At 34.9% G+C, this 14,658-nt stretch overlaps 1 protein-coding gene across 1 annotated transcript; it reads left to right on the top strand.

The window, feature by feature from the left end:
- The first annotated feature begins 204 nt into the window (after positions 1–204).
- rab22a (RAB22A, member RAS oncogene family) lies at positions 205–13,448 on the top strand. The gene is made up of 7 exons (XM_019105375.2): positions 205–551; positions 1,303–1,382; positions 2,583–2,664; positions 6,485–6,556; positions 7,043–7,149; positions 9,105–9,214; positions 9,656–13,448. Exons 1-7 carry the CDS (start codon positions 516–518, stop codon positions 9,757–9,759), a joined length of 591 nt encoding a protein of 196 aa, XP_018960920.1. The 5' UTR covers positions 205–515; the 3' UTR covers positions 9,760–13,448.
- The last annotated feature ends 1,210 nt before the right edge of the window (positions 13,449–14,658 follow it).

A 14,658-nucleotide genomic window follows, 5' to 3' on the forward strand; every position in this document is an offset into this window, starting at 1 on the left:
GCTGAAGTGTTCTGGAAACTCAGTCATCCTTTATCATAAATTGGAATACATGAAATTACAGCACCATAAACTATTGATAATAGTCAAACATAATAGAAAAGTGTACAAAATGTATGTAAGGAACCACGAGATGACGTTATACTTAGCTCAAACAGTTTTTGAACGGTTCAATGAAACGAACTTTTCGAAAGAACCGATTCGCGGGGTCGACTTCACATAACTAGAATCATCAGCCGGAGTTCAAGATGGCGATCAGCGAGCAGCTAATATCGCAACTAATCGATCATTAATATAACTAATCTAAGTCTTTATACTATAATAAGCTGTACGCGTTATGTCAGTATTTCACGTCAGGTTCTTATGTCGTCCTAAAGCAGTGGATGTCTGACACTAGTGTGTAGAGAGAGACTGTGTGTGTTGCTTTTTAGCTTACGCCAAATAGAAATAGTTGCTGTGATCAGCTTTATGAAACAGTCTGGAATGATTGGGAAGTTTTCACTAGTTTGGAGGTCAACATGTCGCTAAGAGAGTTGAAAGTATGCCTTCTTGGGGTAAGGTTTCTATTAGATTTTTATGACTTGATGTGGATTGCAGTTTTGATGCATATTTAATGTTTTATCACTATGTTTATGCTCTGTCATAAGTGTCATTGCATATTATAACTGGCAATAAAGTGTGCCATTGTTTTAACCTATTCTGCGAACTTTGATGACCTCTTAATCGTTACAGTGATATTTCTGGGCTGGTGACGTATTTAACCAAGTGGATGATAAATGTCAAAAGAGTTTGAGAAGTTACATTTTGTTCAGTAGATGCATTGGATATATTCACAAAATTCAATTAGTTTTGTCAAATCACATTATATTGTTTAAGGATTTCATAGGGCACATGTTTTCACTGTTATCTACAATTACTCATGTATTAATGATAAATCTGTGCTTTTAGCTTTGAGGTCTGTCAAAAAAACTTCTTTTTTTTTCAAATTATATTGTTTGTTTTATTATACATGCAGTTTTTACTTTATTTTAAACTTTTGACAAAACCTTTGTACCAAACATAAATATATACATTTTAAACTAACATCTTAAAGTTTAATAAGACAAACTATATTACCTATGTTCAATTTAATTTAGATAGATAGATATAGATACACACACACACACACACACACACACATTTATATACATATAAATTGAACATAGATAATATAGTTTGTGTCTTATTAAACTTTTATACATATATACATATAATTTGTTTAATAGAGTTGTATGTTCAGTTACTGATTTTCATCTTTTGTCTTAGGATACAGGGGTTGGAAAGTCAAGTATCGTGTGGAGGTTTGTGGAGGATAGTTTTGATCCCAATATTAATCCCACAATTGGGTAAGCCTACTGCGAAACACACTCACAGTGAGCTCAAGCAGACTGTGATGCAGGCTTTTCTTATTTCTAACGTGCAAGTTTTGAAGGATTGCCACATAGCAAACAGCAAGCTGTGACATGCAGTGAAATGGAAGCTGTTTCAAGCAAACAAAATTGATACTTAGTGTGTTGAAATTTTGTGGTTAGTGTCAGAAAGCGCTGTATCAACAACAACAAAAAAAAAAAAAAACCTTGATGGATTATTTGTTTTAATAATAAAGATGATGATGATTCAATATCTTAAGAAAACAAAATCTGTAAATCAGCACCCTGATTTAGCTGCACTGTTTGTGCTGATAAGTCTGAATGTAATACAGAGTCATGTTGCTTTAAGTGATTTAATATACAGCATTGATTGTATAATACATGTTGCATCACAGTCTGTTAAAGATTTAAACTGTGACCTCTTTTAATTGCATTACATTGATTTCAATTAACACATTTCAGGGCTCAACAATAAAGACTTTTCTGCTGTCCCAGTCAGGCCAGTCATTCAGATTTGAGCCCCGCTGGCCAAAAAAAGATGACAATATATGCTAAAAATAATTTAGAAAATAAATGTTAAAATAACTAACATTTAAAAAAAAATGTAAAATACTTTTATCTTTTTCATTAAACCGTTGTTAATTCATTAGGTTTTTAATTTGCAATAACAGTTGTGAATTATGCATCTGCTATTCAACAACTGTGACTCCATGAACACACTTTTGCTACAAAATTCATTCTCATAATAATTCACAACCACATTCAATACATAACAGAAAACCTGGTTTTCAAGCTTGCAAGGGCAAAACAACAAATGTAAAGAACGTAAGACAGTGGCAAACAACACTCAGTCATTATAATGGAGCCTTACATGTCTTGTTATTATCTGCACCTGGCAAAACACTTGCTAACCTTGTAAAGATGTCTATAAGTGTCCACATGACATCTACACAGTTTCCTCATTTATTTTTTAAGATTGTGGGTGGGTGGGGGGTTGTTTGGATTTAAATATGGTAACAAATGTAAAAAACAAAGCTGAGAGTCTTACTGGCAGCTGAATGCATTGTAAAATTTGACGACATTTAATAAGCAAGGTCAGCAGTTGTCAAAGATTCCATGCAGATCTTTTTGTATTTGTATGCTTAATGTTATTGATCGTGCCAATTTTATTTTCAGAGCATCGTTTATGACAAAGACTGTGCAGTACCAAAATGAGCTTCACAAATTCCTCATCTGGGACACAGCAGGACAAGAAAGGGTAAACAGTAACAATCACTACACACACTGGGGTGACACATACACAAGCTGACAGCCATTAAATACAATGTTTACTCTTGTTTCGCTTCTGTTTTTGCAGTGTCTTCATAGTTCAGACAGGGGGCAGTATTTCATGCACTTCTCTTGTGTGCGCACAAGTATTTCAGGGAGAGAGGGGTTAATGTTATTGGAAGGGGGTTGGTAGTCTTTATGTATTTCTATAGGCTCTATATCTTTACACTCTTCCCTCCCAATACACTCTACGTTAGGCAAGACAGCTGAAGTGTAGGGGAGACATCGCATAGTTTGAGATGTTTATCACCGCTCATGATTTGACGGCAATCTCGAGGCTGTTTGCAATATGATCTGTGATGTTATGTGATACTAAATCTAGAATGCCAAGTGGCCCACACAAGCTGCTAGAAAAAAAATAGTATCATACCAGGTGTTAAGGAATTGCATCTCTCTTTTTATGCAACTATATTGACAATCTGGGATTTTTTTTTTACAAGGCAGGAAAATAGGAAAAAAGTTTTTGGATTGTGATAAATTTAAAACACAGAAAAAGTTCATAATAAATATGTTTTCTAGGTCAAATGTAACAAATTTGTGTGGTTTGACATGTTAAAGTGATACTCCAGCCCAAAATGAATATTTTGTCATTAATCACTTAAAAAAGCTCCCCGTAAAAGCTTCTGTGTCAACTGGTGCTGTTCTCAGTGATCCACTGCCTTCATTTATTTCACTTTTAAATGTTTCTTTAAATTTTTTTGATCCTATTTTAAGAGGTTTGCTCCAGATGTAAAAAATCTATCATCATGGAAATACAGTTACTGATAACATTACACCAACTTAGAAATTAAAGGGATACTCCACCCCAAAATGAAAATTTTATCATTAATCACTTACCCACATGTCGTTCCAAACCTGTAAAAGCTTCTTTCGTCTTCGGAACACAATTTAAGATATTTTGGATGAAGACCGGGAGGCATGTGACTGTCCCATAGACTGCCAAGTAAATAAGTGTCAAGGTCCATAAAAGGTATAAAAGTCATGGCGCGGATGATACAGAAGAGCATATGGTGATATGGAGAGACACAGAGGAGACTGTTGACAAAGGAATTGTTGAATAAAGTCATTATTTTTGTTTTCTTCACTTACAAAAAGTGTATCTGTCGCTTCATATAACCCAGATTGCACGTCTGATGGCAGATGGAGTATTCTGATGATGTGTTTCATAATTTTTTTGGACCTTGACACTTATTTACTTGGCAGTCTATGGGACAGTCACAGGCCTCCCGGTTTTCATCCAAAATATCTTAAATTGTGTTCCAAAGATGAACTGAGCTTTTATGGGTTTGTAACAACATGGGGGTAAGTGATTAATGACAAAATTTTCATTTTGGGGTGGAGTATCCCTTTAAATCCTTTGTACAAAGAATAGACTTGGCCTTATGTTCACAATTTTCACTTAAAATGTTTTGATGGTAATATTATTTATTTATATACAATTTTTTATTAAATTAGAAAAATGCAAAATAGAAGTAATTGTCTTGAATGTTTGAATCCCTCTCCATATGAAAGAATATGGGAAAGTCTGACTTATCCAGCCTCTTTACCCTCATCTGGTCCTGTTTAGCGCTTTGATGTTTTCCCACCGGTAAATATGGTGCAAGTTCATCATCATGGCCTTTGAGTGGTTAAAGAGGTCAGGTTTTCTTTGCTTTGCTTTGTTCGGGATGCTCCAGATCCTGATGGAATTAAATGCTAGGCCATGTCAGAGATAGCGGTTACAGAAGAGCAATCAAAGCCAGAGTCTCTCTCTCTCTCTCTCCCTTCCTTCCTCCCTCCCTCTTTGTGTCTTTCTTCTTTCTTTTCTAACTTCAAGGCTCTGTTGTGATTTTGTGAAGAGAAGACAGATTCCTGTACTCCAGTGGGAGTTGTGATCAGGCTTTTCACGGTCTGTCGAGCTCTTGATTAGACAATTATCCGACACATTGCTTTTTAGAACAGCATTGTGGAAGCATGGCTTGTTTTGTACTCTTTGCTTTCTGCTTTAGTGGCTTTGTGGGTGCATTAGATTGATCAAAAGTGACAGAAAAAACTTTACATTGTTGCAAAAAAATAAATAAAAAATCTAATAAATGCTGTTTATTGAACTTTCTGTTCATTGAAGAATCATGAGAAATTTTCAACAATGATAACAATAAGAAATCAAGAAATTTCTTGAGCAGCAAATCAGCATATTAGAATGATTTCTGAAGGATCATGTGACACTGAAGACTGGAGTAATGATGCTGAAAATTCAGCTTTGATCACAGGAATAAATGACATTTCAAAATATATTGAAATAGAAAACAGACATTTTAAATTATAACAACATTTCGCAATTTTTGATCAAATAAACGCAACCTTGATGAGCATAGGAAAAAATGAGAATCTTTTAAATAACTTTTTTCATAAACGTATTTTAATAAAAAATATTTTTTTAAATAATAAAAAATATGCAGAAAGAAAAATTGCTTATAGCTAGGAAAGTGATTTCATGAGGTCTTTAATAATGCAGGAGAACATGCAGGAGTAGAGTTGGAGAAGGACCATACAGTCTGGAATCCTGGGATATGTCTGAGGAGACATCCTGCAATTTTAGTCAAAAGCTAAACTGAAGCATTTAGCTCTTCCTTGTGCAGTGAACTTTGCCAAAAATAGCTATAAATGTGAGAAACCATGTCAGTCGAACGTGATTTATTCATTTTATTGGTGAAAAAGATGGATTAAGCAGAGCTCTGACCTGTTTTCTTAACTTAATTCCAATTTATATTGGATTTATACAGTGTTTTCATAAATTAAATAATAAACTTTGCATGGTGTCAAATGAAACTGTAGAATAGATATAATAAATAGATATAAAATGATCTCACTTAGTACTGATGCATTGATCAGCAAAACCAGTTAAGAACTATAGGTTTAGGTTCCAATTGGTTTTAGATATTATTTGTAAATTATGTTTGTTTATGCATATTTCATATAGATGAAAACTAGCCGTTCATAAAACATTCTGTTAATGAGGACACAAATATATTACTGTGCACCAATTTACAGCTTTATAACTGAATTTGAAAGATCTCAATAATTTGCCAAAACTCTAAATTCTAAAAAATTTTAAACTATGCATTTGATTTTAAGACTATTTCTCAGGCTCACGCTTTCTAATGCACTTTTCCCCTCTTTTAGCTCCTTTTCCAAAGGAATGGCATACTGGATCCAGCTTGTTTTTATTAATCAGAGCCTTTTTGGTCTATTTTTGATGACCGGGTCGAACAACCCAACTACGCTATTTTATAACGATTAAACTTCTTCAGACACTTCGCGCTCATCTTTCCCCTGATGGCTCCCACATGTGTTGATGAGCATTTCCCTGCAGTTCCTCAACTCAAGCCTCCTTGGCATGGCCGTCTTAAACACAATTCTCATTTAGGTTTTAACAGTGGCTCACATCTAGGGTTTTTCACCGTGGTTTTCCCTAACCGCCGCCTGGAGTTCTGTTTTAATGGAACAAGTTGGAATAACATGCGTTTGTTTGTGTTTCAGTTGTCCATTTAATTCGGCATGAAACTTGAAGGAGACCGCCGCCAAAGTGAACAAATTCTTTCAAAACTCTGATAAAAAGCATACGCAGGTTTAAATCACTCGCTCAGCCTCTAAGGAGAAAATGATGGGATGTTATCAGTGATGATTAAGTCATGTTTTTTTTTTGTTTTTTTTAAATCAGTACAGGCCATTTTTTTCTCACATCGTCATGTTATCTGTTTCACTCTTAGTTTCGGGCCCTGGCTCCCATGTACTACAGAGGCTCTGCTGCGGCTATCATTGTGTATGACATCACTAAAGAGGTACTGAAATATTTCCTCATTATTACTACACAAATCTTTCTGCTGGTAAAGCTATTAAAGGGATAGTTCACCCAAAAATAAAAGTTCTGTCATCATCTACTCAACTTCATGTTGCTTGAAATCTTTTTTTTTTTTTTTTCCATGGAACACTAAAGGAGTTATTGGCTGAGGTAAGACTTTCAGTGAATAGTGGGTTAAATGTCAGTCTTTCCCCCACACAAAGCTATCATATGGCTTTAGAAGACTTGATATATCATGCAGAAGTCATATGACTACTTTAATGTTGTTGTTGGAGCTAGTTAGCATTCATGTTAAGTAATGGAAAAGAGCAGCTTGGACAGTCTGCTAGGTAACTCCTTTTGTGTTCAACGGAAGAAATGTTATCACGCTGGTTTTGTGCAACATAAGGGTCAGTAGATAATGACCTCAAAGTCTTCTGATGTAACAGCATTGCTTGTCTTAAAAATCTCTTTGTGTTTCACTCAGGAATCATTCCAGACACTAAAGAACTGGGTGAAGGAGCTTCGCCAGCACGGACCACCCAACATAGTGGTGGCTATCGCTGGCAACAAATGCGATCTCTCCGATGCCAGGTGAATTCCACCATTCCTTGCCACAAAAGACTCCACATCCTGTCATCTCTATTCAGCTTGAAGGGATGCACCCGCAGTGACTGTCAACTCAATTTGACGTTGGGAAAAGACCCGCATATTTGCTGTCAAATTGTCCGAACTCACTGAAAACAAGCTCACACACGTACCGTTACCATAAGCATAACTTGTGATGAAAGAGAAATCCACTCTTAAGCGGTCTGTAATTTATCTTTCCACTTTAAATTGCTTCACTCTTCCCACAAGCCCAATGATATGTCTTGGTTCACCATTGCATTCTTTGGCAGTGTTAGTCGGCTGTCAGTGCGGTTGTATATTACATTTTGAAACCATAAAGACCAAGACATTGAATCTGAGGAATCATGGCTTGCTTCCGCACTGCAAGTCATTCAGGCAATAAATATCAGGGAAAATTCTTGCAATTGTTCTGTCTGGCATATAAAGCTTAGATATTCCGTTTTCTGTCTCAACTGGTGCTGTTCTCAGTGATCCACTGCCATCATTTATTTCACTTTTAAACATTTCTTAAAATTTTTTTGATCTTATTTTAAGAGGTTTGCTCCAGATGTAAAAAATCTGTCATCATGGAAATACAGTTACTTATAACATTACACCAACTTAGAAATTAAAGGGATACTCCACCCCAAAATGAAAATTTTATCATTAATCACTTACCCCCATGTCGTTCCAAACCTGTAAAAGCTTTGTTCATCTTCGGAACACAATTTAAGATATTTTGGATGAAAACCAGGAGGCCTGTGACTGTCCCATAGACTGTCAAGTAAATAACAGTGTCAAGGTCTGTTCCAGTGTCAACAGTCTCCTCTTCTGTATCAATCGCGCCACAAGGATGCGCTGTTTCTATGTGTATTTAGCTTTGATTTGAAAGAAAACAGTGCATCCTTGTGGCGTGGCTGATACAGAAGAGCATACGCAGCATACAGTGATATGGAGAGACACAGAGGAGTAGGTTGACAAAGGAATTGTTGAATAAAGTCGTTATTTTTGCTTTCTTCGCTTACAAAAAGTGTTTCCGTCACTTCATATAACCCAGATTGCACGTCTGATGGCAGATGGAGTATTCTGACGATGCCTTTCATACCTTTTATGGACCTTGACTGTTATTTATTTGGCAGTCTATGGGACAGTCACAGGCCTCCCGGTTTTTATCCAAAATATCTTAAATTGTGTTCCGAAGATGAACAAAGCTTTTACAGGTTTGGAACGACATGGGGGTAAGTGATTAATAACAAAATTTTCATTTTGGGTTGGAGTATCCCTTTAAGTACTATTTAAAATTATATGAAGTAAAAGCATAACTTTTTTGTGGGCACAAATCCCATAAACTTGCATTGAAGGACCTTACATATATTTAGGCCTAGTAGACAACCATTCAGAACACCCTAGCGATCGCATAGCAACACCCTAGTTACCACAGTCTGGCCCTGGCAACCACCCACAACACCCTAGCAAGGTGGCAGGGACTTTAGCACAAACCAAAAAAATGTACAAAATCAAGTTAATCGAAACCATCACCAGCTGGCCAGTTGATCTAAGAGAGGGCGAAGCGTCAATGGAAAATTGATGTGTCGTCAGTGTGACCGGCCTGATACATGTAGCACGGGTGCAATCTGATCAGCACCTGTGATCAGGTGACAGATGCAAAGAGCACCAGCACACAATGGTTTCCCTCCAACATGCTGTTGTGTGCTAGTTATACACCACTATCACAAAAGAATACATGAGTTTTACAAGATTCGGCCCACTCAGATAATCTCCCACACATGTTGGCTATCAGTTTAAATCCTTGTAGTTCCAAATATCAAGAATAACAATAACATCCCACTCTACCTGAGAGTTTTAAACGTGTCAGATTTGTTCATGTATGAATCTGATTACTTATTAGTGCTTTGCTGCTTTGTCCTCTTGTTCTCCAGAGAGGTGTCAGAGAAGGACGCCAAGGACTATGCTGATTCCATTCATGCCATATTTGTTGAAACCAGTGCCAAAAATGCCATTAACATCAATGAGGTCTTCATTCAGATAAGTGAGTAAAATCCTAACTAGTCATCTGTGCGTTATTGTCACTAATAATGCTATAATAATCCAGAATCAATCATTTAGAGCCTTAGATTTTAAATGTTGTTTTCCCTTGATTGAGCTTCTTAATCAAGTTGGTTTAGTTTTAATAAATGCAGTTTATTATTGCAACATCATCTATTATTAAAATGATAATGAATGCATGGTGGGGAGAATAGTGCTTCGTTGGATACTTGTTCTTGCCCCTTGGACCCAGGGCAGTGGATGGGTTACAGCGGATACAGATCTTTTACCATGGAGCTTGGCAGTCGCCCCATTGAGGAACCTGTGGGTGCATGACACCTTGCTTGTGACTTTTGTGCTGGCACTGAAACAGCAAATCTATTTTGCATTTTTTCATGTATGTTTTTTATTGCTCAAATTAATTTATATTTGATTTCATTTACAGGTCAAAGGATCCCAGTTTTAAACACGGATGGCGGGTCTGCAGTCAAGGGCTTCAAACTTCGTCGCCAACCATCAGAGTCGACCAGGGAGCGCACTTGCTGTTGACACAGTAGTAAACAATTTGGCCAGATCCTTGTTTTATTTTCAATTAGTAACCAAGGATAATAGCAGATGAAGAATGTGATGTCATAGGGGGAGTTACAGAACTTCCTTCTGGAGCCAAAAAAAGATGTTCAGTTAAAAATGAGATGTATAGTTTGAACTTCTATGCACTTCCTTGAGAAAAGATAAAAATGCCCCATATATAGTCGTTGTACCTTATCTTGCCTGTTCTTCAGCCCTGTTCAAATGTCTTTGGGGATCCATTTCTGTTCTAGATCACTACCTAGAATCAGACAGCAATGAAAACACCTGCTTAACAGATCAGATACTGTCCTGTCCTGTTCTCTTTCGCTCTCTCTTTCATTCTCGTCTCTGTGCAAAAACCTCTGCAAAACTCAGTGAAGTTTCCTAGTGAAGCCGTTGTCTGTCCGTCTGTACATTAAGATTTTCAGCACTCCAAATGCAAGCAACACAGCATTCTTGTCTCACTATTTTTGCACATTTTTGATGTATATGATAAAAAAACAGTGCTAAAAAATATGAATGGGTGAATCTCATAAAAGCTGTCATATTCATGTCTCATTTGAGTCAAATCAAGTGAAAAAAATATGAAATTATATTTTGCATAAAGTGAAGGTAAAGTCCATTTTTAGGACTATTACGATGTTTTTTCATTGTGTAACAGTAATTCATATCGCTGTATTACATTAACCATAAATATAGTATGTAAAAGTGCTTAATTGTTCTGAAAATAATGGAAAAATGGAAAAATATTAATGCTCCTAAAAGTAGACCTCATTATCTCTTATTTTTTCTTGTGATTTTGAGGTTAAAATTACATGGTCATGTTTTGTGAGATTTACCCAAACACAAATTTACTATTATAAATATTAAGATATGTTTGTTATTTCTGTTGCACAGGACCAGACATGAGGCTGTGTGCACTTCTGTCTTTCCTATATTTTATATATGAAAAAGTAAAACTAAAATCAGTGGTAGTACTAAAAGTATAGATAAAGATTTCTCTGGGATTTAGGTATTAAGCATTAGCAAGAGATGTCCAAGTTATATTTGAAGTTGTATATGAAGAATGTGCCAAATCTTTTTGTGACATACTAGGAGTTGGATCTTGTAGTAGATGTTCAATAGGTCAGTAATGATGATGATGATGGCAGCATGTGTGAGTTCAACAAAACCTTCTGCATATTTAATCAGTTCGCAAGTGGAGATAACCGTAGTGACACAGTCTTTGCTCCAATTAGCTACATTCTGGGTTGCCAGATTCTTAGCTACAGATCCAGCCAGTTCTTGGATTAACAAGCAGTTAAAATGGACATTTATGTTTGCTGGTAAATGTCTGACCGTTGTTACCGCTTACAGTGCATAATTGTAGCGTTAGAGAAGTTCAGCCCTCACACTTTGAGATAAAGTTGGCCAGTCTTCTAGAATGTTGACAAGAATAACAGTTTCAAAGTGTTAGATTTGATAACTTTTCCAACTGTTCACATGTTTTCCATATCAGAAATTTATTGTTAGTGGGAAGGAGCCAAATGCTGGAATTCTGTCCATGAAGTGGTGCGATTTAGACTTTTGTCCAGGACTTTGTGAAGTGTGCATTATGCCTGAATACTTTGTGAAATTGCATTTTAACCATTTGTGTTAGTTGGCAGTTGATCTCGTCAGATCCCTTGCGGTTCCGTTTTATGGCATTTTTTACTGGATTGAGTGATTTTGTGAGGTCTTGCCAAATGCCCTAATTGTCTCATAACATTTTTCATCTTTCTCGTTCTTATACTAAAAAACATTTGGCCTGCACACCCAACATGTTTTTTACTATCTGGACAGGGAGAAAAAAGGAGCGTATCTGGAAACTATAGTCTTAGTTCAGATGTTTAAGAACAAGACAAAAAAAAAAAAAGTAGTTCTGCTACACCAAATATTTTGCTTTGAATTGTCCCCAAATGAAATGGTTCTTTTTTTTTGCTGTCACTCAATTTTTGAGCCTAAATGTTTTCTTAAAAGCTCTACTTTCAGTTTTGTTGAAGAAATGCACTTAATTTGACAGAATAAGTCTTAAGAATTTTTGACAATCTGAGAAATTTACATTTAAAAGAATTGGATTAACGTACACACTATTCATTCAAGACCATTATGTGGTTGGGTGGCTCTTTTTCTATACATCATGCAGAATTTACATTGAGGTTTATTCAACCAAAATTGAACATTATCTTTTACAATTCTGTCATATATGTGAATATAGAATAAATATGTTATGATTCCTTAACTGCATATCCACAGTGACAAAGTTTTAGGGATAAAATGTGGTTAAAATGTGTTCATCTCCATGCAAATCAGTATAACACGTGACACCATCTCTGTTATTTTTAGAAGTTGTGGTCTTATGATGGTACTTTAAAAGTTTGTCATGAATATTACTACGTTTGGTTTGGACACATTATAATGGCAGAAAGGGGTCATAGAATGTGTTTAGTGACTCAGAATGAATATTATGGGCATTGTCAAAGTCTTGAGTTTCATTTGCCGTCCTTTATCCTGTAATTTTTATATGCAGTGATGCCAGTGCACCATGATGTTGTCAGGAATTCACAAGTGCAATAATAATACTTTTCCCCTCAAAATGTGTGCTGTCAGGAATAATAGCAGAGAGATTAATAGACTTATTACAATAATTGTAGTTAATCCGTGAATTTTAGCACAACAATATTTTCCTTTAGAAGACAGTGCTTGTTAAATGGAAAAAGGGATTACTTGGAACAATACTTAGGGGAAAAATCACGCTTCTTCAGAATTGCAATGTGTGTTTTGCCCTAGTTCAAATAACTTGAAAAAATGCAGTCCAAAGCCGTTACTATTGATGTTTACACAGAGAAAAACATTCAAATTGATTCTTCCAATGACTATAATTTACATTACTGCTAAGTAAAAGTATCTTTCACTCAAAACCAGAATCTTAAACTTTTTTATTTTCTTTCTGTCATGTCAAACTATTTGGAAAAGGAAACAGCTCATCTAATGTCATATGTTATCAAACTCACTGAAGTGTCTTTACAATGTATAGAAATGCATTACTAGCTTTAAATGTTGTAGAGTAGGGGTTTTTTTTTGGTTTGGTTTTTTTTTTTTTTGTCTTGTACAAAGCCTATGATCCACAGCGAGACCAAACGTCCCATTTAGTCCAGTTGAAGTTCTTCTTAGCCAATTGAAAAGGACTTGCTGAATTGCTTGTCCTCTTGCTAGGGAGCACAGGCTTTGCATTACTGATTTTGAATGGAACAACATGCTGCACTTGAGTCAGACCGTATAATATGCTGTTTGGTGTGGTTTGCAGTGGTGTTTAGGTTGAAGAACAATGGCAACAGTCTTGGGCTGGCCCTAAGAAAGTTGTGAAATTCTGCTTATGTACTTTACGTCCTTGTATATTTCCACACATTGAATGAATTGTGTAAATTAATTGACGTAGTCTTTCAGGCAATGTCATACTTTACCACTACTTACCATTGTAATTCAGTATATACAAAAGTAATTTAGTTGTGTTTTTGCCATTTAGCTTTTCTCTTTTATTATTTTGTCTTGCAAAGAAGCCTTGAAAATAACATTTTATTTGTTCAGTTGTGAATGTGCAAAAGGGAAATGTTGAGCTCTTTATTAGTAATAAAAGTATACAAAATCAATTTTTCATTTTATTTTTATTTTTTATGTTATGTAATCAACATACACATTGAGGTTTACTGGTTTGTATTTGACCTGGGATAAGTTACTAATTATTCTAGTTAAAAATAACAAAGGTCTTCCTGCAGTTTGGAGTGGTGAAAGTTCCTCCTGAACTGGCCGATAGGCTAGATATATAAATATGACACTTGTGGTATGTGCCTCCTTTGGCAGGGGGTCCCAGCTGATCTTTTAATTGTGCTGAGGAAAGTAAAACGACCCTCTAAGAGCTTGTGTTTAACGGCCAAGCTGAGCATAAATTAACTCACCGAATTCAACTAGATGTAACAATGTGATCTAGAAACTTGTCTGAGGATTATGTCATTCGTGTTAATTCTTAGATTCCCAGATATCCCGTTGGATTATGTCACAGCTTTTGAGGAATAGACTTAGATTTTCAACTTAGTGTTTTATGCATACGACCGGTACATTATGATTAAGCATTTCTTGATTAAGCAAAATCGTAAAACATTCTCAACATACAAATCCAAAGTCCAAATTTTTTTGGGTAGTTCACAAATAACATGAAAACTTCTTTTAAATATTTCACTATTTTTAGTTACCTTTAAACTTTTTTGCAGTGACAAATTATTTTTACAAATATCCCATGTCTCTTATTATTATTATTATGTTATAATTATATTAATATAATTATAATTCTATATTATATAATATATTATCTATATTATATACTGTAAGTATACATGTAAGTATATAATATAATAAAAAGGATTTCACTATTCTCAGTTACCTTTTAAACATTTTGCCGTCATTTATTTTCTTTTTTCTTTTTTTGAGGTACAAATATTCCATGTATCTTAAATAAAAGGTTAATCAATGTGAAATAATTATGCGGAAATATATACATTATATTTTACATTTTTTATATTTGTATATTAGATTTTCTATTCTTATATTTATTTTATTTTTAATGTCACTTAAATTTAAGAAATTGAAAAAATGTCTTCATAATATTATGTATTATAACTGTTTTTATTAGGCTATATTATGTTATAATTAAAAACCTATAATTAATAACCTAATATCATTAATATAATAATAATAATAATAATAATAATACAAACTTTTTAATTATAAAAATTGAAAATATAAGCATTTTCTTTAGTCGTCATGGTATGTTAATATATTATGCACATATGTGACTATGCCACT

The sequence above is a fragment of the Cyprinus carpio genome, chromosome A6 (assembly GCF_018340385.1).
Source record: "Cyprinus carpio isolate SPL01 chromosome A6, ASM1834038v1, whole genome shotgun sequence".
NCBI lineage: Eukaryota > Metazoa > Chordata > Actinopteri > Cypriniformes > Cyprinidae > Cyprinus > Cyprinus carpio.

Excerpts from the sequence above, each read along its gene's own strand:
- rab22a (XM_019105375.2), top strand. The coding sequence starts at position 516 with ATGTCGCTAAGAGAGTTGAAAGTATGCCTTCTTGGG. Across the intron at positions 2,665-6,484 it reads ACACAGCAGGACAAGAAAGG|TTTCGGGCCCTGGCTCCCAT; the intron begins GTAAACAGTAAC and ends TTTCACTCTTAG. Across the intron at positions 7,150-9,104 it reads TGCGATCTCTCCGATGCCAG|AGAGGTGTCAGAGAAGGACG; the intron begins GTGAATTCCACC and ends CTTGTTCTCCAG.